At 40.7% G+C, this 23,598-nt stretch overlaps 1 protein-coding gene across 3 annotated transcripts in view; it reads right to left on the bottom strand.

Moving 5' to 3' along the window:
* The window catches only part of PUM3 (pumilio RNA binding family member 3), a 29,206-nt gene extending 11,515 nt beyond the window's left edge, over positions 1–17,691 (bottom strand). The window contains exons 1-13 of one of the 3 annotated variants that reach the window (XM_075410582.1): positions 17,671–17,691; positions 17,026–17,126; positions 14,968–15,150; positions 12,980–13,115; positions 12,189–12,264; positions 11,314–11,407; positions 11,026–11,092; positions 10,306–10,480; positions 8,501–8,604; positions 7,912–7,990; positions 6,122–6,220; positions 4,468–4,521; positions 2,781–2,861 (exon numbers count right to left, since the gene is read on the bottom strand). In XM_075410582.1, the coding sequence (XP_075266697.1) occupies positions 2,781–2,861; positions 4,468–4,521; positions 6,122–6,220; positions 7,912–7,990; positions 8,501–8,604; positions 10,306–10,480; positions 11,026–11,092; positions 11,314–11,407; positions 12,189–12,264; positions 12,980–13,115; positions 14,968–15,150; positions 17,026–17,116 (1,239 nt within the window). In that variant the 5' untranslated portion in view covers positions 17,117–17,126; positions 17,671–17,691. Of the gene's footprint in view, positions 1–2,780; positions 2,862–4,467; positions 4,522–6,121; positions 6,221–7,911; positions 7,991–8,500; positions 8,605–10,305; positions 10,481–11,025; positions 11,093–11,313; positions 11,408–12,188; positions 12,265–12,979; positions 13,116–14,967; positions 15,151–17,025; positions 17,127–17,293; positions 17,316–17,449; positions 17,522–17,670 lie in introns of those variants that run through there. The other 2 variants (XM_075410583.1, XM_075410584.1) reach the window with 2 other exon arrangements.
* Between the last annotated feature and the right edge of the window lie 5,907 nt (positions 17,692–23,598).

Raw genomic sequence — 23,598 nt, 5'->3', positions numbered from 1 at the left:
CTGACAGATTATGAGGAGGAAAGACTTTCCTCTAAGGATTTAAAAGGCTTAAAACCTTCCCTTACCTATGAATTCGCAGATATTCTGTAAATCCACAGAAGTGATCAGTTTTATAACACTACAAAAAAAAAAAAAAAAAAAAAAAAAACAACATCTTGCCCAAACACTTCTTTTTCTCCCCCTCAAAATCTTTATTATTTTCCTTACATTCCTTAGGGCTACATTTTAGTATGGACAGAATTATAATCGATGTAAGGTGTTTTAGAAGTCTAACTGCTCTTTAAGACAGTTTTAAGGGTTAGATTCTTTCTATAGAGTATACTTCAATGCTTGATTTCTGGAAGCTTCCACCTCACCCTCTGCTACTAGCTTTCAGTCATCATCTGAAGAGCTGGTTTTTATCCTATCTGCTGTTTTTTTCTTTTCTTCTGACATCCTTTCCCTCTTCCTGACCTCATATAAACTTAGATGGCCACTTCTATATGTGTGAAGGCCGCTCGTCCTTATTCTGTTTTACTCTTCTGTCCAGACTGTTGCGGTAGGATGACCAAACAGTAAAGACTCCTTTATCTCTGATTTCAGATGGTGGAAAACCACCAAAGATTCAGGAATTACATGACACCTTGGAAGCTCAGTTAAAGCCAAACACTGTATCTGAACCAACAAATCCTGCAGAGAGCAGAGTTCTTGTAATACACTACAAGACCCCCTCAATGTTCTTGTGTCATGACAGCTCTGATCTGGTCAAGGGAGGTTCTCCTTCCTCTCTACTCTGCCCTAGTGAGGCCTCATCTGGAGTACTCTGTCCAGTTCTGGGCTCCCCACTTCAAGAAAGATGAGGGGCTACTGGAGAGAGTCCAGCGGAGGGCTACAAGGATGATAAGGGGACTGGAACATCTCTCCTACGAGGAGAGGCTGAGGGAGCTGGGCTTGTTCAGCCTGAAGAAGAGAAGGCTGCGAGGGGACCTTATAAATGCTCATAAATATCTGAAGGGTGGGTGTCAGGAGGATGGGGCCAAACTCTTTTTAGTGGTGCCCAGCGACAGGATAAGCGGCAACGGGCACAAACTGAAGCAGAGGAAGTTCCATCTGAACATGAGGAAGAACTTCTTCACCCTGAGGGTGATGGAGTCCTGGCACAGGCTGCCCAGGGAGGCTGTGGAGTCTCCTTCTCTGGAGATATTCCAGACCCGCCTGGATGCGGTGCTGTGCAGCCTGCTCTGGGTGACCCTGCTTCGGCAGGGGGGTTGGACTAGATGACCCACAGAGGTCCCTCCCAACCCCGAACATTCTGTAGTTCTGTCATTCTGTGAACTTGCTCAGAGGTTGTTACGTTACAGATTGCACTCTGGAAACAGACCCAGCTGTGATTACAGCTAGTCTACCTGAGGAAAAAAAGTCATCTCCACACTGGGATGCTTTCACCTCTCCACACCCATCAGAGAGGCACAGACTTGCCGCCAAATCTCCATGCTAAGGTACAAAAACCCAGCTACCCCCTATAGAAAGTTGCTCAATGGAAGAGCTGCTCATATTTTTTTAAGGCGAGCCTCATCATAACCACTTTCTCCTCATATTCCTCCTCCACATGCAGAGTATTTGCCTCACCTTTACCTCCCTGCCACTGCCTCTCAACCAGTCAGTCCTAAAAGCTGTAGCATGAGTACTACTATAAGCACATTACAACCTGTACACCAATGTTAATTATTCTGCATGCATAAAAAATAATTGTGCACTATGAAGTCACTTTTATCAATGTGAAAACATTAACTTCATGGTAATTTATAGATTAAAACATCTTAGAAGTGATAAAATTGCATGTAAACATAAAACTTAAGTACAAACACTTTATGAAACCCTATTAGATGATTTTTGGAAGGGGAAATGGGGCACTCCAAAAGAAAGCAGACGCAGACTAGATCATACTATCATAGAATCATACAATTCATTCTGCAGTTCCGTGTGGGTGAAGCAAAACAGCAAGAGTGCTCTCCTGTTTCAGACATCTATCTGTATCCATTCTGGCAGCAAGATAAAAACATCACACAGATTTTATCCAGAATGTTAGCTGTCATTTAATTATCAACATATTAAGTAAACATGTCAAGTTTTGAGAATTAAAGCGAGTTAATGGTTTCAGCATTCAGCCAAATGTCTCCAAGTACTTTATCTTGTTTGAAGTCATGGTATACTACATTCAGGCCTGCTGCCACGTGTCTGAAAGTTTACTACAGTTTATCTTGAAGTATCACTTTCTGACATGCTAGTTCTGCAAAAGGAAAGAGCTAAATGTGCTAAACAACTTTTTTTGCAATAATAAGTTGGCACAGCAAGGACATTCTAGGCACGGATATTCTTGACATTTTAGGTTCGTCTGTAAAATGTGTAAGGTGACATCCTCATGCTGAAGTTTTCCACCAATATAATGAAATACTATCAGAACTCAAACTTTTATGACAAAGATATTGACGTTAAAGAGATTCTGGTCATTCATTAGCCAGAATGAACGTACAAAAAGGGTAATTTTCAGCAAGCACTGAATCTAGCTTAGAAACTAATTAAAATAAGTAACTAAAGAGAATATATGAAAGTCCTCAGCTGAGGTCTTCTATGAAAAGTAAAAAATAATCATGATACACAAATACAACTAAACAGAAAATGTGGAAAGGAATTAAATGTTTTGAAAAAAGCAGATGGATTACTACTCTCATCTTCTTATACACTGACAAACACACTGATACTAGTTAGTATACTATTTTAGGAAAAAATCAGTTACTTACAGATATAATTATCTGCTTCACAAGTTTTGTGTCATCAATGCAATCAAATGCTGCCAGCAAGACCAGATGAGAAAATTCACCCTGCAAAGCCGAGACATCAGAAACCACATGCAGTCAAGTTCTATGAATATATCAACTTAGCATCAACATTTCTGAGTTAGTGTCTCAAACCTGACACAATACAAACCAAAAGCAAATTCTGTCTACTGTCATAGAACAAAAGAAGCCCAACATTTGGGCTGTCTTGGAAAGCAAGGCTTGTTAAGAAAAGCATGTTGTTAAAACGGAGGTAGATTAAGTTGATCTGCCATTATAAGTTAATAAACTGCTTTATCACATCCAAGCTATTAATCAAATCCTATTGTTCCTAATCATCATTTGAAATCATAGGATTTGCCTTGCAGGAACATTACATACAGATTTTATCTCTATGGTAGATTAGCTTAAAACTGAGATAAATCACATACCATACTTTTGGAGATCATGGCTCTGCAATGAACCATATAGACTCTACTGAACTGCTGGAGAGCAAGTCTCCAGCATACTCAAAAGGGCACAACCCAATACAGCTGTATGTCAGCAACACTCCATGTCAAAGTGAAGCCAGACCTTCAGTGCTCCAGTGTTGCTTTAGCTATTATTTACCCACTGTCTCATATTTCTATATAATACATATTTTATAAAACTTAACAATTTGTTTATTCTGGTACTAGAAAATTATGGAGAGAAACGTTACTTAGACTAGTGGCCTCCAAAGTGGGATGCATAAGACAATCCACTGTGGTGCAGGAAGAAAATATTTCTTTCTACCATTAATAAATATGTAAAAATAACCACTGGTTATCTTTATATCATCCATTTAAAATTTCTATTTTTGGGTATGTTTTATAATGTAAACTAGTACAGTAGTACATGTACTTAAAGTATACATAAATATACAGATTTTGGGGATGCATGCTCAGGATTGTGCAATCAAAAGAGTCTGGAGACGACTGACTGAGAACACGTCAACTGCTATTAAAGAGAACAATGCAGCAACCAGGAAGGTACGTCTAAAAGCTTTTCTTCGGAGTTGCAGTTTTGCCCAGCACTATTAAATCTGGTTGCAATTGTTACTCTATTGGTGCTGCAGTCTCCAAACACACGTGGCTCAGAAAGAATTCAAATACAGATTTCTTCCATTGTATGTCACTTCAGCATTAATTCATTTTGAAGCTTCCTGACTTAAAACGTTATTGAGCATCCTATAAGAAACAGGCACATTCAGATGGCCTTTCCACTAACATCCCCAACACATCTTAATTTTTGTTCCTCTTTTGTATACATGTTACTTTACTCCCAATCAAGGAGAACTGACCAACGCACCATATGAAGATGCAACATAAAGTTGGGCTCAAAAAAAAAAAAATCATGGAAGAAGAATTTAGGACTTATAATGAGCTCAGCTGCTTTAAAGAAGGACAGTACTACATGTAGTGCCCCTAAGCTTCTCAGTATGTCTCTAAATATTTCATTAAGTTCAACGTATTTTGTATTATCTAGTACATCACAACTCCTTTACAACTACTTTTACTAAGACCTCATAGTTGTTTCTGGTACCAAAGCAAATACAAATTAGTCTCTATCAAATCACTTGTGTTTCAGAGACTATGAAATAAAAGGTTAATGAACATTAATGAGCACTCACCGTTGCTATTTTTTCAATATATGTCTTCATAGTTTTCACAATGACTTTTCTGTCCTATCCAAAAGTAAACAAGAAACTTGAATGAGCCTATAATGCCAGTGATTCTGAGTAACTAAATTGGTTTTTACACATTCAAAAAGATAATCTTTAATTTGCTTACTAAAGGTTATATACTGAAGTCTCACATTTGTACTATTAGTCTACACCTAGAAACAGTGTGAAGAGTTAAAGCTGAACTGTGAAAGATTCAATCCCAGGGAGGTTCTGTGGTATGTTTACAAGTCACAGAATCACAGAATTTCACAGAATAGTAGGGGTTGGAAGGGACCTCTGTGGGTCATCTAGTCCAACCCTCCTGCCGAAGCAGGGTCACCTACAGCAGGCTGCACAGGACCTTGTCCAGGCGGGTCTTGAATATCTCCAGAGAAGGAGACTCCACAACCTCCCTGGGCAGCCTGTTCCACTGCTCCGTCACCCTCAGAGGGAAGAAGTTCTTCCTCATGTTCAGATGGAACTTCCTGTGCTTCAGTTTGTGCCCATTGCCCCTTGTCCTGTCACTGGGCACCAATGAAAAGAGCTTGGCCCCATCCTCCTGACACCCACTCTTCAGATATTTGTAAGCATTTATAAGGTCCCCTCGCAGCCTTCTCTTCTTCAGGCTGAACAAGACCAGATCCCTCAACCTCTCCTCGTAGGGGAGATGTTCCAGTCCCCTCATCATCCAGCCCAGCAATGGCAGATACCAAAAAGGGCTACCTGGGGGGGCAGGAAAGGGCAGGGGAAAAAAAATAAAAAAAAAAACCAACCCCCAAACAACCAAATCACCATGTATGTTCACCTATATCTTGTTCATTATTTACAGAAGTAGAATGCACTTCAGCTCTTCATTTGAAAATATGCACATTCAACAGGACCTGAAACTTTAAAGCAGCAAGGACTCTAGCCTGCTGCAAAACCCCTTTACTAGCAGTATCTTTTTGGCAGAAAGTTTCCTCAGTGCTTGTAGCTTTGGCTTTTGTAATCACTGCTCAGTTTTCTTCAGACCCATTACTACCTCTACATCATAGCAACTTCATTTTTTTTTTCTTTAACAAGCAAGCTATTTTCATAAGTCACTTTTTTTTTTTTTACGAAAAATACAGAAAAGATAGAAGGCATTACAATATTTCCAAGACATGATGGCATATGTTACACCTAAAGTGTTTCAGGATGCTGAATCAGCAGAAGAAACTACAACACAGTTTCTATAACATTTTCTAAGTATTGGCATTCCAAAGCCAAATATCGTTCCACATTATGACTTCTCAAATGTCCTCTCCCTACTGCCAATTTTACCAGCATTAAGAAATCTATGGCATGAATGAATGGCAAATAATCTTAAAATGCGAAAGCTTTGTGTCATCTCCAAGAACTCTGCTAAAAACAAAAAAGGAGATGCTTCCACTGTATAAGTTCTAATAAAAGCATTTGATTCGTGAAAAACCACTGCTTATATTTGCCAATAGGTAAAATGGGGTCATTTTTTAAACCTTGCTCTCAAATAGTGAACTGCACCAAACTGTGCGCTGGCAGAAGGACTCCTGAGCCATCACACTCGCAGTCTCAGACCAGACTATTATTAAAGAGGACTCGGTAGACAGAAATCAAAGAATACCTTGGGAGTACCATGCCATAAGCAGTGCATCGCTACTCGGGCTCCATCATGAGTGTGTGCCAGGTAGATGACAGCCTCTCTGATAGCTTCTATCATTTCCTGGGGAAGAAAAACCGATAAAGCAACAAGGTGAAAGAAGAGGCCTGAGAAATCTCAATGTGTGTAGGTAAGGGCATGAGAGGATTTTTTGTCTGCCCCAAACACTACAGAGATTATCACTGGCTCTACAGAAGCACTCTCATTTCCTTGACCTATAAAAAACAGCCTCAAAAGGAGTCCAAAAGTCTGTAAATGACATAAGCTTTCTCCCTTCAAAACCACACTGTTCATCCTATGCATCCCATGAAATTAGAACTGCAGACAATTCAAGGAAGAATGCTCAGAACCGAGGTTAAAATTAGAGGAGACAAAGACAACCATTCATTTAGGAAGAAAATCTTTGAAGGTGATGCAATTTGTTTATACATACAGGGTATTGGCCAGAAAGCGAGAACTAAGCACCGGGTGATATTTAAATCAAACATGACAAGATTCAGCCAAAAGTTCGTCTTCATATCAAAGAAATGAGGTTCTGAAGCTATCTGATGAAGAACACCATCAGCCAAAAAAGAAAAACTAAACCAAACAACCCCTTTCTTGTTTACTAGATACTACTTCTATTATTATCTGACAGATTGCTTTGACATGAAGCTCTCACATACCTCCCTCCCTTTCTGTCCTTAGCTTCTTTTCACTCCCTATTCAAAGGTTCCAAGCATTCTACCACGTATTTAGAAACTGCTCAGTCACAAATCAATTCATGTCAGTAGCTATATGCACAGGCAGGAACACATCTACAAAAGCGGCATCCAAACCCCAAACAAAATATCCATATGCTACCATGTCTGCACAAAAAGCCAAGCAAGGAGAAAGAAATATGTCCTTACTCCTCTGACTCCAACAAGACTGCCAATTCAGAAGCACTCTCTGACAAAACATTACATAAAACCACATAAAGGAACCTTTAATTAGGTAAGATTTGGACTCAGAATAGGCCACGAATAGTCCACCTCACTACCCTTAGCTTTGGGTTTGTTAACAAAGTTCAGGAGTCCAGTGCAGCAGAAGTAGGTAAGGGACAGGTACACGGCTCCACCTGGCCTGGAGCAAGACAGTGCTGAACTGCAGAACCAGGACGAGGCTGATGGAACACATCTTGAAGACAGATGAAGTCAAGCAGGGTACCAGCTTACACCACGTCTCGTCACATAGATGGACTTAGGCCCAGTTTTTGCAAGAATGGCTGGGGTAAGCTTAAAACCAGAATTTAATATAGACATAGTGATACAAGCCATATGCTTGGTTCAGGAGGAGGAGAAGACAGTTTCGAGTGCTGACAGAAGGGCCCAATCTGACTGTATTTTGGTTGAGTTTTTTGGACAATGGCTAGAAGTGGTTAAGAAACTACACACTGGAAAGCTGAACTACTGGAAGCAATGACCCTGGCTTAATTATTCTCCAGCTACTGAGGAGGACCATTTAGCATGGAGAGAAAAACAAAGTAATTTCGTTAAATTTTTTTTTTTTATTAAATCAAATATCACAAACACTATTGCTTTAGTCTGAAAGTTCACTGTGACTGTAAATCTCCATACAACACTACTTCCCAGTTAGCTATCTGGAATCGACAGATGTGTAAAACTGTAAATGTAAGATGCGTATTTTTCTCCAGTTACAACAGTTTCACAATAAGACTAAAAACACTTCACTGAAAGGCAAAATAAGACAAAAAACAAACAAAACATACTTACGGATCTTTGTTTCGGAAGAGCGTAAGTGAAAAAGTCCAAAAATACTTTATGTACCAGCGAGTGCTTTATCACAGCCTCTCTATATTTGGAATAAGAAAATAAGCAAAAAGCCCCCCACAAGTAATGGTTTTAACAAAAGCTAGCAATACTTCATTGTATTTAAAAAAGTCAGGAAGTGTGGTGTGCAGAAAACACGTAGTCATGATGACTAGATGTTTTGCATTTACAATATGTGGAAAATTCTAGCAAAACTTACAAATTCTAAAACCTAGCAAAACATTTTCTCCTAAAGACCACTAGAAAAGCTTATCCAATAATGCATAATGGAAGCACACCACGCTGTGGGATTTCTACCGATTGTTTGACTGGGGCAGAGGCCTCTAGTCTACACAAGTGGAGTTCAAAATTAATATATTCACTATGACGCTTTGGACAAAGCCATTGTTACTTACTATACAACACAGTAATGTTGCAGCTCGAGTATAGTGTCACTGTCATATGAGCTTAAAAGAGTATCAACATCACTGTATGTCAGAAATAAACTGGTTCATGCTAGATTGTCACACCTTAAATCAATTTTTGTCCTTACTTTTGTGCCATTGGTGTAAGAATCTGTTTCATTTCATCCAAGATGGCCTCTCTCTTTTCAGGCTGAGCTTCTAACACTTTATCCAGTGTTGGGGCAACTGGTGTCTGAAATGAAGGCACAATCAGAGGTTTAATTGCGCCCAGTAAGTATTTGAGTTCACAGAAAAATATAACCTTTAGTCCCTCTTCAATCAAAATTAATAATTATCACAAACGCATGTTCTGCAAAACTAACATTTTTTACAATTTTAAAAATAAAAAGCTCATCTAAGTATGTCAGAAGCTGTATACTTCAGTTTCTACAAACTGAATATTCATCATTAGCAAACAAAAGCTACTTCTATGGTCTTTTTTGCCAGTTATGGTCAGCTCTTCATGAGACTGTCAGACGCACGGCAAAATACACAGAACTGGCATTGTGTTAAGGGACTCCTGAGCTAAGCAGAAATGCTGCATGACAGTATGTGTATGTCAGGGGCAACGCAGCAACAAGTCATGAGCTGAGACCAAGGCCCAGGAAGTTCCAGTTCAAGAACAGCAAGAAGGAAGAGATATACCATACACCTTGAATATGGAATTACTTCCTGGTGTCTCATCTAAACAATTACACTGGTACCTCTTGTAAAAAGAATCTGTTGTTAGAAGAACTAGACAGAAAATTAGAAGAAATGTGCTTCTAACTGTCCCTGCTGGAGGAGAACGGGGGGTGGAGGCAGGAGAGGGAAAAGTGACCCAAACATTTCAAAACTCAAAAAAATTCCAGGTCTTGTCAAGGATTACATCGTCATTTCTTATAAGTGCACACACTATTGAGTCTCAGGTTTGCACCGCAATGTAAGACTACCCGAACCACTCATGCCAAGAATGTCAGAATGATGGAAGCTAACACTAAACTTGATTTCAGAGGCTGTTTTGCTCCCAGTGCAAATTACAGCCCACAAAAAGAGCAAACATGACTTTCTACTAGTGTTGCAAAATACCCATTAAAAAAAAATAGCAATATGGTTCAGAATGAGCTGCTGATTTCTTATACACTTCTAACAGAAATTGTGGGTAAAAGCATGCTGTGTTGTACACCAAGGTAGAAAAAAATCACTCTAGTGTAGTTGATAATCGTGTAACACACATATGTACATTGTAGCAAATAAAACTATTTGTGCCTCTACTGGAAATCAACGTTTCAAGTCAGCAAGAAAGAAGGAAAAAGAGAAGTCAAAAGAAAGGAGGCCTGTATATCTTAAACAGGTTCCCACTGCCTGGTGAGGCTCTACACCTAAATGGTTTCAAAGGAGTCTGGACTCAAGTCCTGTAGTCTCCATGGCAGAAAAAAAGAACAAAACCGAAAATAAAGCCTAAATGGCATACTGTACATAGATACAGGCACATTCTGCCCACACTCAGCTCTCACAAGACATAAGGCAGTTTTGACACAAAAGCCACCTACAGTATTAATGGGGAATTCAGACTCCACGTTATCTCAGCAAGGAATGACCTCTTCCAGCTAAACACTGTGACACTAAGGTAACTGCTACTGTACGATATTAGACTGTCTTTGATGAGCAGAGCAAGTTCATATACGAACACACTACATATTTTACATGGTTCAAACTGAAAAAAACACAATTTAATCTAGAATAGAAATGTGCAAGTAATTCTAACATTTAAACATGCTAAACTAGACGACTTTTGGACAGCTGACAGAAAAAATTTAATCAAAAGAAATAGTAGGTTAACATAGGCAGGGTATTACTAACACAATACCTTAGATACTAAAACACCCTCGACCAGAAAGCATTGAAACGTCACCTTGTAAACCTGGAAAGTGTTACCATATAGTTCTTCTGTCAGCATGTTCCTCTGCTCCAGAATGGCTTTGTCATTATACGCATACTCCACTACGGCAGACGCTTCGGCATGACGGAGCATTTTTTTCACGTGGCCTTTAAAACTTTTTATTATTTCTGCAACTTGTGGTTTTGTCCTGTTTCACAGGGAAAGATAGATATCAAGGGTTAAAACTTTATGGATAAGCTGACCTACCACTAGTTTTATTTTTGGAAGCACATTTAGGCAGTAAGTTTTAGTACAGAAACCAGGAAATATCAGCATCTGGATCAGGCTTATAGCATTTAGCAAATACAGTGAAAAATGTGAAGAAACTGTAAGGCATTTTGAAAGAAAGAAAAGAAACCAGTGGATAAATTCTACAGAATAAAGGATGCCTTCCTGAAACAGTAAGCAGAGAAATTTTTAAAAGCCTCTTTTTTGTACAGGGCAAAGATCAACTTTGAGCACATATTTGAGCTTTTTTTGGCATATGTTTTCCTCAATGTGTACAGCTTTACTTTTTGCAAAAGGAAAACTGCTGTTAGCAATACCAGACACTCTCCTGTCTCGACACTATTATAAAGATGTTTCCAGAGATGTACTTTTTTTTTAATGATCGATGCACTATAGGTTAAGAGCAGCATCCACACTGGAAACGAAACAATGCAACACAGCTAATCAAATTCACTTCATACTTACCCATACATAAGAAACTTCTTCACAATATTTCTGGAATATTTTGACTTGCTCAACTCTACTAGGCTATCTAGAAGAAGGGAAAAAACATTCAGCTGGTTTGATTTTTCACTACATCAACTCTACAGAAAAGATGCCATTATTTAAGTAAGTTTCAAGAGCTCACTATGAATGATGCATCATTTCAGCAGAAAGTTAAAAATATTCAAGAGAAAAGAATATGGCTTGTTTTAATGCATCCTAACAACACAACAGAAGCATATAGGTAAAATGTAAATGGGAAGAAAGTACCTTTCAGTTCTTCAAATGTCTCTTGCCTCTGCTTCTCATTACCATACTGAATAAAGCACTGGATCACTCGAGTTGAATCATGTGCAAACGCCAGCTATGGGACAGAGATATTTCATTATCCTAGGCCGTTCAAATGGCATTATGCATCAAATTTATTTTAATGCACTTGCTCTCTGATATAGTTTTACGCCACATGAAGCATGTAATGCCAATTATAAAACTAGTTACCCGTTTTCAACAAAGTAAGTTTTAAGGGATTTTTACTAGTGTATAAGTACTCTATCAACATATAGAAAATACTTGCAGTTGCTGACAATTAAGGACAGGCATCAAGGTTTCAATACTGAAGGAGAACCATAAAATGGTATCTCATTTTCCACCACGGTCTTTGTAATTTCAGTGTGAGTGTAATGCTACAGTTCCACTTCGGCATGGAATACCAAGAATCACTTTAAAATCCAACATGTGTTCCACTGCAAATTTACACATTTCAAGAATTAAGCAGAAAGACCATTTAGCACAGTTAAGTATCAGGACATTAACTTCTCTAAAAGAAAGTTACAAAGCAAGAGTTGTAATTAATTAAAATGGCTGGTTTTGAGCTTCAGTTAGCACAGAATTTCACTGGACTAAAGAGACAGCCTTAAAATAACCAGTTGATAAACAAAGCATCCCAGGACTACCACGCTGAAATCCAGATGCCAAATGCAGCCTGTCAACCCTGTTCTTGTTCTTGTTTACTCACAGTTTTAAAAAATGCCCTGTAGCTTTTGGAATAACAGATTAGTACTATCTTATTAAAAGTTCATCTATATTTTGTCATTCTTTAAGGAAGCCTTTGTGAATTTGTGCACTATGGCATCAGTTTTTCTTACACTTTTAATTTTTCCATGAAGAAGCTTCTGTAGTTCGTTCATTAGCTTTTGTCGCTTCTCCTTATCGCATTTCTTCCTACAAGCAAAAAAAGTAAAACAATCTTAACTGAGGAAGTAGCTTTTTTGTAGTATGATTCACTTATAGATATAAATTAAGAAACAAGACAGTACAAAATAAAACTTAGTTCCTGCTAATCCAAATTTATATATTCATTCATTAAACCTGTAGATGCAGTTTCAGTTCCTAGAAACTAAACACATTTCTAGACTTGAAAATAATTCTTTTCTGAGTAACATTATTAAAAAGAACATAAACTCAAATCTGCAGCCAGAGCTGTGCACAGATGCAAAGATCCGTAAGTATCTCACAGCCAAAACTGCAAAGCACAGACACTTAGAGCAAGTAAAATTAACTCCTCCTTCTGATGCGGGGCCCCAGCCCTAGAATTACACCTGCCTAAAGAGAGTATACAAACCTCCTCAAAAACTCATGCAGTGATCCCATTGCAAGATCAGGCTGAATCGGTACATGCTCTGTCCTTCAGGATTACAAAACTAAGACAGTTCCTTAAGCATTTACTCACGAATCTTAGCCTAAAATCAAGCAAGCTAATTCCAGACATTTCTAGCACTCTGCTTGAACCATCTAAGGAATTGCATATAATGTTATAATTCACCCATGGAGTTTCACTGTGGAAATGTACTTTCATATGATTACAAGAGGAGAAAGAGTCTTCTTGCAACTTATGACTAAAAGCCAACTGAATGAAAGAAAAAGATATCATTATTACCTTCTCACACTTTCCCATATTTGCTTTGATTTTACAATTATGTCATAATTACTTTTATCATTGATTTGTCTGGTTTGCTTTAACTCCTTCCTTTTCTTTTTGAAGTCATTCCACTTTGGCTTCTTAGAATCTGACCCTGAAGACAAAAATAAATATACTTTCTATAGTCAATAAAAGAGGAGCAATGGAATCCTTTATCAGTATAACCTATGGCGTCTCTGGATTGCTAACAACTTAGCAGCTTTGCCTGCAGTTACCCAGCTAGCTAATATGAAAGTATAAATATTTAATAAGTATGCTAAATTAGTAATTTCCACTTCTAGAATACTAGTAGAACATGGCAAACAACGATTTTTCCTCAAATGTCTGTCATGGGATGCATCACAAACCTCTTAATAGCTTGAAAATTGACTCAAAATGCACTTAATGGTCTATGACTGCCCCAGGTAATTCTCCATTTTTAGTTCATCCATACATACATTCTCCCTCTCTCAAAAGAAGAATCCTAACTCAAAGATACATGTCTGAAATCTCAGAGAAAGGAAAAAGATTAAACGCGTGTTACATGCTTAATCTTTTTATTCAGTCAAATTCCTTAAGCATGGGATTTTACTATACTACAGCTGTACACTCCCACACAGCAAACTAAGTTCAGGTAACTTTATAGAAAATGCCACAAATGAGTTATGGAAAAAATTCAAGTATTTGATTTTAGTTTATTCACACCTTCACAAAAAACACCATCTTATCTCACATGGTTTCACAGCAGCAAGTCATGCTCACCATTACTTCTCCACAGAACACTAAAGACCCAGCTTTAAATTTTTAGACCTTAAAGCACCACTTGTTGGTATTTAGCAGCATGCGATTTACTGTCTTACCCATCCAAAAACCACGCTCTCTTTTTACAGAGCCTATTACAGATTTTTTCTATCACTCTCCCAAAGTAATGGTGACAATGAAAAGCAGCAACACTTTGCTTTCAAGAGCAGTGCCACTGTGCAATACACAGCAGCCTTCAGTCATTCTTATAAACAACATTTAGAGGTTTGTTTGTGGTTGTGTTTTGGTTTTTTTTAAGCGGCTTAATATGACCATTCTGTTGCTATTAAATTTCCAGACATCTAGCACATCTTCCATGTGAAGTCCTTCTGTAAACATGCAACTACAGCAACAATAAAATACTTAACACCTTCTACTGTCCTTCAAACAACTAACACTTATCTGCAGAACTTCAGAATCCCTCACGTAAGACTCCAATTCTCATTTTACAGTGCTGTTTAATTGTCACGGCAGAGCTTTGCTTCACAGCAAAGAAAGGAACAACATGAAGGTCTTGTGTACCAGAAACAACATTAAAAAAAGAAATCCATTTAAACAGTGATAAAACCAGGCATTTATTTAGCCTCTCTTATAAACACACAAAAAAGCTGTAAAATGTAAAAAGCAGTGGTAACACTGATGATGTCTCCTTTTTTTTTTTCTTTTTAGAAGTGTCTAGATAGTTTGGACCACAGAAAAAAAACGATATAAATGATAACAAACTTTGTTTCACGATTTCTTGTGTTCTAAATCTTATAGCCAGTACTTTTAGAACAAAGGATTAAATTTCTAAAATAGTCTATGAAAAACTCCGTACTTTCCAAATTCGTGTGGAAAGAGCCAGTTTCAAGCTAGGCACTTCATACTATCACTAAAATAATCATAGTTATATGATGGCATACCAATTATTTTAATTTGCTACTGCATCCTTACTTTTGACTTCCAAGAAAATTCATAACTGTTGAACCACACAACTTTGGCCTCAAGTTTAGTCAGCTGAACTAAATTTTTCCACAGCAAAGATTAAACATGAAGTAAAATTGGAGTCATTCAGCCAATTTGGAAAGGTGGTAACAAGGCAAACAAGGTAAAGAGGCAGACCTAGATGAACAACAGGTTTCCCAAAACCTGTTTCCATTGACATTAAGGCTTAAAAACCTGCTCACCTCCCTCTTCGCCATCCTGGAGCTTCCTCTTCTTTGCAAGCTTTTCTGATTGCTGTTTATTCTTGAACTGTTTAACACTTGCTTTTCCAGGTCTTAACTGTCCTCTCCCAGATTTCTTGGAAATAAATTTAGGTTTTTCCTCCTCATCTCCTTTGTTAAGAAATTTCTTTGGTGGACCTGAATCTATCAGACAGCAAAACAGAAATTAAAATGTTACCCCACAGCTAATGTTGCTTCAAAATAACAAATTATTACTGCAACAAGAATTAAACTCCTTTGTAATAACAACTGCATATATACCAATAATTCTTACACCCTTCTCAAAGATGGTTTTTTTCATTGCAGTCCCTGGGTGTCACAGTTTTCCCTATGGAAGTTTTGCCCAGGCATTATTTTTCCGGGCAGCAGTATAATGGCCCAGGCATAAAAGGATTATTCTAAATTAAGAATTTCACCACCCCTGACATCAAAGTCACCAATCCCCAAATCACCTCTTCACAGTTTATGGTCAGAGCTGTTTTCGTATCATCAGTTTTAAGCAGAAGAGGGCAAAGACTGCAAGGTGTCTTCTCAGTCCTAACCCACAGCACTTCATGCACCCTAGCTTCAACACTCAAACTTTTTCTTAATGTGGGAAAGCAGTCCAGAATCATGAAGTTATCAACTTCAAAGCTTAATTAGAAGAGTACTGTAAGTCAACCAAACAGAGCTGAAGGGCTTGCAACGCAATCTATTTAAAGCATTTCAGCTTCACTTTTTCCAGGTTATTTGATCATACAGTCAGTATAGTTTTGAATGCAAGACAGAATCATAGAATGACTGAGGTCGGAAGGGTTATCTAGAGGTTATCTGGCCCTACACTCTTGCTCGTGCAGGGACATCCAAAGGTGGTTGCCAAGGGTATGATCAGGTGGCTTTTCAACTTCTCCAAGGTGGAAGACTCCACCACCTCCCCGGGCAATCTGTGGCAGTGCTAAGTCACCCCTACCGTACAGAAATCTTTCCTGATGTTCACAGGGAACCTCCTGTGTTTCAGTTTGTGCCCATCGCCTCTGGTCCTGTCACTGGGCATCACTGAAAAGAGCCTGGCTTTGTCTTTGCACCCTCCCTTCAGGTATTTGCATACATTGCCAAGATCCCCCTCAGCCTTCTGTTCTCCAGGCTGAACTGTTCCAACTCTCTCAGGCTTTTCTCACAGGAGAGATGCCCCAGTCCCTTCATCATGTTTGTGGCTCTTCGCTGGCCTCTGTCCAGTACGTCCATGTCTCTCTTGTACTGGGGAGCCCAGAACTGGACACAGCACTCCAGGTGTGGCCTCACCAGTGCTGAGGAGAGGACAAGCATCACCTCCCTCGACCTGCTAGCAGCACTCCTCCTGATGCATCTGAGGATCCAACCAGCCACCTTTGCCACACGGGCAAATTGCTGGCTCATGTTCAACTTTGTGATCACCAGGCATCCATCCCCAGGCCTTTTCTGCAATGCTGCTTTCCCCCAGCATGCACTGCTGCATGCAGCTGTTCCCCTTCTCAGGTGCAAGACTTTGCCCTTCTTGTTGAATTCCACAAAGCTTCTGTCAGCCCATTTCTCCTGGCTGCTGAGGTCTCTCTGGAGGGCAGAACCTCTGGTGCATGAGCCACTCTTCCCAGCTCTGTGTCATCAGTAAACTGAGGGTACACTCTGCTCCATCACCCAAATCATCCGTGAAGCCATCAGACAGCACTACGCCCAGTATTGACTCCTGGGGTACACTGCTAGTCACCAGCCTTCAACTAGAGTTTGTGCCACTGACTATCACCCTCCGGGCCCAGCCATTCAGTTTTCAATCCACCTCACTGTCTGCTCGTCCAGCCCACAGCTCATCAGCACCGCTGCAAGGACTGCAGGGGAGACACTGCCAAAAGCCTTACTGTGCTCCATGTAGGGAACATCCATCACTCCTCACCCAAATCCCTAGCTAGTAATCTCGTAAGTTTACCAAGATAAAAAATGAAATTCGAGCATGCCTGTGCCCAACTCAGGACTCCAATTAAGGAGCTTTCGCTTTCTTACCATTACCTTTTTTAAATTTCTTTTTCCCGTGTGGCGCTTTTCCACGAGGTGCTTTTCCGCCCTTCCCTGCGAACTTCTTTTTCCCCTTGGCTTCCATGGCGGCAGCGCTGTAAGCGGAGCAAGACACGGCGTCACTGCACCACCGCGGCCCCCGCCCTGACGGCCCCCCGAACGCAGGTTAAGGCAGCTAAACCCTTCCCCGCGGCGGCCGCCATAGCAGCTCGCCCGCGGGCCCGTCAGCATGGCGGCTCAGCTACCCACGGCCAGGGATCACCGAGGCTGGGCGCCCGAGGCCCCGGCACTGCTCCCGGGGGGATCCCCGGGCCAGGCCGAGTGTCAGCGCCGGGGAGGACGCGAGGGGCCGCCGGAGCAGGGCTACTCGCCGGGAAACCATCCCCCCCCCCCCCCCCCCGGCTGCCGCCCCGAGAACCTCTCTGTGTCGCGCCGGCCCCGCTGCTCGCCTCACACGTGCCGCCCCGCCCGCGCTTTGCGGCTCCCTCCGGTGGGCACCGCTCCCCATTGGCCCGCCTGGCCGCTGCAGCGCGACAGTGTCGCAGCAGCGTGCCGTAAAGCGCCGCGCGGAAGGCAGAGGGCGCCGCCCTTTTCCTCCAGCGCCATTTGTACGGCCCGCGGCGTGGCAGCCTCATCGACCTCGGGGTGCGCCGCTGCAGTTCCCGTTTGCGTAGACCCAACCCCGGAGGGCTGGAAAGGGCGGGCCGCTGTGAGGAAAAGCGCTGTCCTCTTCCCCTTGCCCCGCGCCGGCGCTGCAGCTTGGCCGGCTGCTCTGCCGCCATCTTCTCCAGCGCGGCTTGCCCCGTGCCCAGCGTAAATGAGATCCTGGCTTAAAAATAAGGGAACGCACCATAGCGGCGGGGATGCTGGCGCACGCCGGGTGGGGCTGTCGGTTCAGAGCGACGCAGACATGGCCAGCGGCGTGAAACCTCCGCGCCAAGTGTGGTTTTTCGCATTACGGTGTTCGGCAAAGCTGTGGCTTCTGAATGGGAAGGCAATGGGTACTCAGAAATGCGGTAATTATTACACTTGTGTATTACAGTAGCTATCACACAAAGTCAGGGTATAGTAACTGCTTCTGTCATACCACCCATAGTATATGTGGCTAAAGATGGGATGTAGGAAGGAATGATTTGGTGATGTAAAGCTTTTTCTTCAGCTGTTGACAGTTCTATTTTTCTTCGACTGGTCTCTTGGGAAGCACTTGGCAGTGACTCGCAAAATAGAGCAGGCATAGGCAGGATTATGGTGTTTAGTTTTCCCTGTCACTGAAATGTTAACATCATACCTGTCAAAACCCTGTGAAAATTGTGTGTGTGTTTTAAAGGGGATGGGGAAGACAATGTGTATTGAAGCTTGGCTTAAGTCAAGGGGTGGAGTATCACCAGTTTGCGTGCTCCCACAGCCCAAATGCTTTGCTTTAGTGTTTGGAACAACCTCTGCAGGTATTTGAGATAAGTCTGTTCTCCACACTAATTACATTTTTTGTGTAGTTTCTTTTCAAGAATTAAGATCATGATCAATCAAGACATTAGAAAATTTATTGCTGTGTTGAGCTTGGTTGCTATAGTACAAATACCTGCCAGAGAGTAAACCAATTAAATGTTTGAATGTCTGCCAGAGTTTTCAAGTCAAACAGCTTACTGGTTCAAGAATCTATCTTTCATAAAAAATAATTAAGGGTTCCTTAAAAATCTTCAGGTATCTTAAAGCAGGCTGTAATTGTAGGAGATAGTTCTTGACCTAATCATGTCTCCAGCATTTTCCCAGTGTATTCAGTCATGTATAAGCACAGATGTTTTAATGTCCTTTTTTTATGTCTGTTCTATCTCTCTTCTGGATGCGGTTTTGATTCCATGGGGATAAAAATTATTAAAGAAACCAAAAGATAAAAATTCAGAAAAGTGAATTTGTAATTTGTGAACAAGATATGTAATGTTGAAATTCAATATTATCAGTCTGTCTCACTACTGAAAGCCTCATCTCAAGATCCGTGTTTACATTCAGATTCTTCTAAAACTGTGTCTCACTCCCATAATTGTGCATTGCTCCTTCAGCATGAGGTTTCCAACTTGGTATCTCAAGTATGTTTTTGGATACCCTTGAATATGTGGCTCTGACAATGGTTTTTTTAAACAAAAAGAGGGATCATGCTCTTTGTACAGCAAAAACAAGCAGGAGCAAGAAACATGTTTCACTGAATAGTCATAGGCGGGATAAGATCATCATGAGGTGTCTACAGCCTTTTCTTCTTTCACACAGTGCATCCACATCCATTCTGATTTGTCTGTGGAATAAATTTGCTATAGTAGTACCGGAAGCAGTGCTAGCATACTTGCACTTAGGGCCAGTCCCTGATGTGGCACTTGTCTGGCACTGGCTTCTAACTCAAGGGAAACTATGGCGAATTCAGTAGTGCTGAATGCCATGCCGCTTTATTTCTTAGCAGACTTTGAAGAAATAAGAGCTGTGGTGACTACAACAGGAAGTTTAAAAATGGCAGATCTCACATTTTACATGAAGATTAACAAAAATGTGACATTATGCTTGTCTCTCCTTGCCAAAATGAGAATCCTGTAGTGTCTGTAGTAAAGAAGTTGGTGAAATAAATAAATAAATCCTAGGCTGTTTTTTTGTAGAATCACAGAGTGGATTGGGTTGGAAGGGAGCTTACAGATCACCTAGTTCCAACCTCCCTGCCGTGGGCAGGGACACCTTCCACTAGACCAGACTGCTCAGAGCCCCGTCCAGCCTGGCCTTGAACACTTCCAGGGAGGGGACATCCACAGCTTCTGTGGGCAACCTGTGCCAGTGCCTCACCACCCTCAGAGTAAAGAAGATCTTTCTTGTAGCTAATCTAAATCTACCCTCTTTCAGCTTGAAGCAATTACGCTTTGTCCTGTCACTACATGCCCTTGTAAAAGCCCATCTCCAGCTTTCTTGTAGCCCACCTCAGGTACTGAAAGGCTGCAGTAAGGTCTCCCCGGAGCCTTCTCTTCCAGCTGAACAGCCCCAACTCTCTCAGCCTTTCCACGTAGGAGAGGTGTTCCAGCCCTCTGAGCATTTGTTGTTCATGCATTTGTTAATAGCACATTTATCTGACCATTTTCACATCTAAAAAAATATTTCGCCTCTGTGATACAATAGATCTGGACTTTGTATTAAGTCAACTGTAGTGAAGACTGCAACAATGGAGTGCTGTCTACTGCCTTGGTCAGGACTGCTCTGCTTACTTCAGCAAGCCTCCTACAAGAAGACATCTGAAGGTGCAAAGCTGTAAGACAAGCGGAGCGTAACCACAGCCATAACCTGACTGTTTGTACTACCAAGGCAGCAGGAGAATAACTACCACAGAACTCAGGTAAAACTGCATCATTTCATTTTCCTTTGTGAATGGTACTGAAGGTACTTTCTCAGTTTCTGAAGACAGTTACATGCACCTTGTCCTATTATTTAACACCTATTATTTTATAGCTTACGTTATTTGTGGAGAAGCAGACAGTTCTGCTGTCCTTGTAAATGGGTTGATCACCATGGCTTTCAGCTGGTGATCCTCTCTGGAGGGACCACCACTTTTGCACAGCCTTTCAATTTGTTATTGCCCTGTACACTTCCTACAGAATAGAAAACTTAATTTTGTGGTCTTTCTTGTCATCACAATGCAGACTTCTGACATACAGACACAGCCAAAAGCCATGTGTGTCTCTGCTGCTCCAGTTGCAGAGTGCCAAAGATCTCTTCTCCATATCAGTTTTTAGGCACTGCAGGAAGGATGGTCATGAAGTTAGTCAGCAACGCTGAATATACTTTGCCCTGATTAAGTATATCCAACTCTTTCATAATAAAAAAAAAAAATATATTTTTTTTTTTACCATCAGCTGATGTGTAGGCAGAACTGAATTTCACTGCCCAAAAGGGTCCCCAAAGATGCAGATCTAAAGACTGCCTGGAACCGATCGCTCCCGAGTGATGAGCAATGGGGAGGACAGTTACTCCTGCTGCCGTGCTGAAGCTGGAAAGGGTGGTGACACCATGCAATGTTTTTATGAGTGACCACCCATTTCCTGGACTACACCATAGCCAAGGAGGCAGCAGAGCCACAAGGGTCTCACTGCCCCACACTACTTCCTAATGTGCTTTTGCCTGTAGCTGCCTGCAAGCTCTTAGCATCATGTTTTTTAGCTTTCTGAGTGACTTAGAATTCAGTGTAATGTTAAAAGTCAACTGAGTTGGAAAAGATGATGAGGTGCAATTGTAAAGAAAGGGTGAGTTCTCAGTAGCAGTTACAGCATGTTACTCTGTGATATCTGATTGCATCAAGAACCACAAACTGATTTGCAGTTTGCAGTTACGTTGTTTCATTTCCTCACTTAGACTGTATGAGAGAGGACTCAACTTCTGGTCATTTTCCAAAGTACAGAGACCTGGTGGAAGTGACAGAGTGAAAGTAATTCAGCCACCTACTCAGAAAAATAGAGGGCAGGCTTCCTGTGCATCTCGATAGTGCTCACTTGCTATTGTTTCTAGTTAAATACACCTGCTAGGAGTTTCATCCGTATGACAACCTAAGTGAATTATATTTGCCTTTTTCCAAAGCTGTCTCAAAACACTCATCTGCAGAGTCATTGTTCTTCCTTCTCAGCTATTTCGAGGGTGGATGGAGTGTAGCAAAGAACAAAATTCTTAATGTGCATATCCTGGTGTCAGTGTTCCTGTGAGAATTTCTGAGATCCTCTGAAATCCAGCATTATAGTTGAATGTTGTGAGTGAAGGCTGGCCGCCTTCTCCTGGAAAGTTTTCCATATAAAGACCATGAGTGCTGTAAGATCTATAGGTTTGCCAGACCAAACTTGCATTCCTAACAGATCTTGTGAAAGTGCTATTCACTTCAAATTCTTTCGAAATTCCACCTAAATTCTAGCAAAACTGGATCCATGTTCCTGCTTTCAGTATGCACTTACCAATTATCCCAGATATGAGCAAAGGAAAAATTGTTCTGTTAGGATTTTGGGTAGCAGTGGTTTATTTTAAAGAAAGTACAACGTTCAGTTCTGTGCTGTTTCCTGAATTGTGCTGTTTCCTGAACTCAAGCATGTTTCATATGGTGTGGTACCATCCTCTTTTATTAGTGCATGTATAAGTATTACTGATTAATGTACGTGTGAGGATGTCTGTCATGTTAGCTGTGGCACCTCGGCATAGAAAACCACCCATAAAATTAAAAACAAGTTTCTGCTTCCCCTTCCACCACTGAAGAAGTGTTAGTTAGTGAAGCGTTAGACCAAAGATTGCTGGGGATTTCTTCACAGATATTAAAAAATGTTCATTGTAGAACAAATTCAAATGAAAGGCCGTGAAGTGAAAACGGAACACTAGCTGTTGTTCAGAGGCCATTAAACGTAAGATTTGTCATCGTAAGTTCCAGTGCTATTGAGCAGTGCTTTGTTCACAGTAGTTTTGAATCATGATTCACTGGATATCTGACTACTGACTGACCAGGTAGCTAAGCAAGACCTAAAGCCTCCTGTAAGTTAGGCTGAAGTCCCAGCAAAATCTGACTGAAGTCTCAGTTCAATGCTGCAAATTAGGCTGAAGTCCCAGTTCAGTGTTGCAAGATGACATGCCTGACAACTGGCAAACCTAGGGTGGGGAATCCCCTTCCATAAAGACATTTTTATACTTGCCATGCCTTTGTCTTTGGTTTTCTTCACCTTACATTCTTTTTCTTCTGTAAATATGTGCATCTGAATATCACTAAAATCATTGTGGGTCAAACCTAGTGAGCTGCAACTGAGCAGTTAGTGTCAGGTATTTGATACCATCTTGGGTGCTTCCAGCAAGAAATTCGTTTGTCTGCCTGCAGTCTCCTGTTGAACTGCTGTTCTCCATTCTACTGACTCTTCAACCGCATCTTAACAGTTTATCTTTTCCCAGTTTTAGCCCTCAGCTTGGATCAGTGCAGAGTTGTAAATATGTGTGTTATCTAACGAAAAAGTGAAAACCTGCATACCACACGCCAAGGCCTAAGGAAGAATAAAATGCGTACTGTCTGCAGACTTGTTTTCCAACCTCTAAATGCCTTTTTTCTTCCCCTCTCATTTTTATTTTTTGCATCTTGAGAAAAAAGCACAACTTGTAGAAACTTACCTAAGCAAATGAACACCAACTCCATTGTGTTTCACTGCACTTAGATACAGATGCATCAAGATTGCTGTTGGATGTCGTAGTTGTCGTAAGTATTATAAAGAATGCTGTCACAAAGATTTCTGTGGGTCTAGTTCACACAATATGTAGTAAATTAACTACTTCTCTTAGGAACCACTATAATAAGACTTACCACATTGAATTCCTGTACCATTCCTAAGGACAGAATATTCCAATGATCAGTTCAGATGGGAGAACTCATATAGATACACATTCAAAATGAAAGTCATTGCTACTGAAAATGCAATTTGTCATGAATCGCTGTGTAGATATGACTGCTTACAAAACTTTAAATGCATCTCTCTGGAGTGAAGGTAAAAGAAAATAACCACATGCAATTGTTGAAAAATAAGCTGTTAAAAG

Source organism: Opisthocomus hoazin, chromosome Z (assembly GCF_030867145.1).
Source record: "Opisthocomus hoazin isolate bOpiHoa1 chromosome Z, bOpiHoa1.hap1, whole genome shotgun sequence".
Classification (NCBI taxonomy): domain Eukaryota; kingdom Metazoa; phylum Chordata; class Aves; order Opisthocomiformes; family Opisthocomidae; genus Opisthocomus; species Opisthocomus hoazin.
The sequence above is the reverse complement of the archived record's forward strand: the minus strand, read 5'-3'. Positions and strand labels throughout refer to the sequence as shown.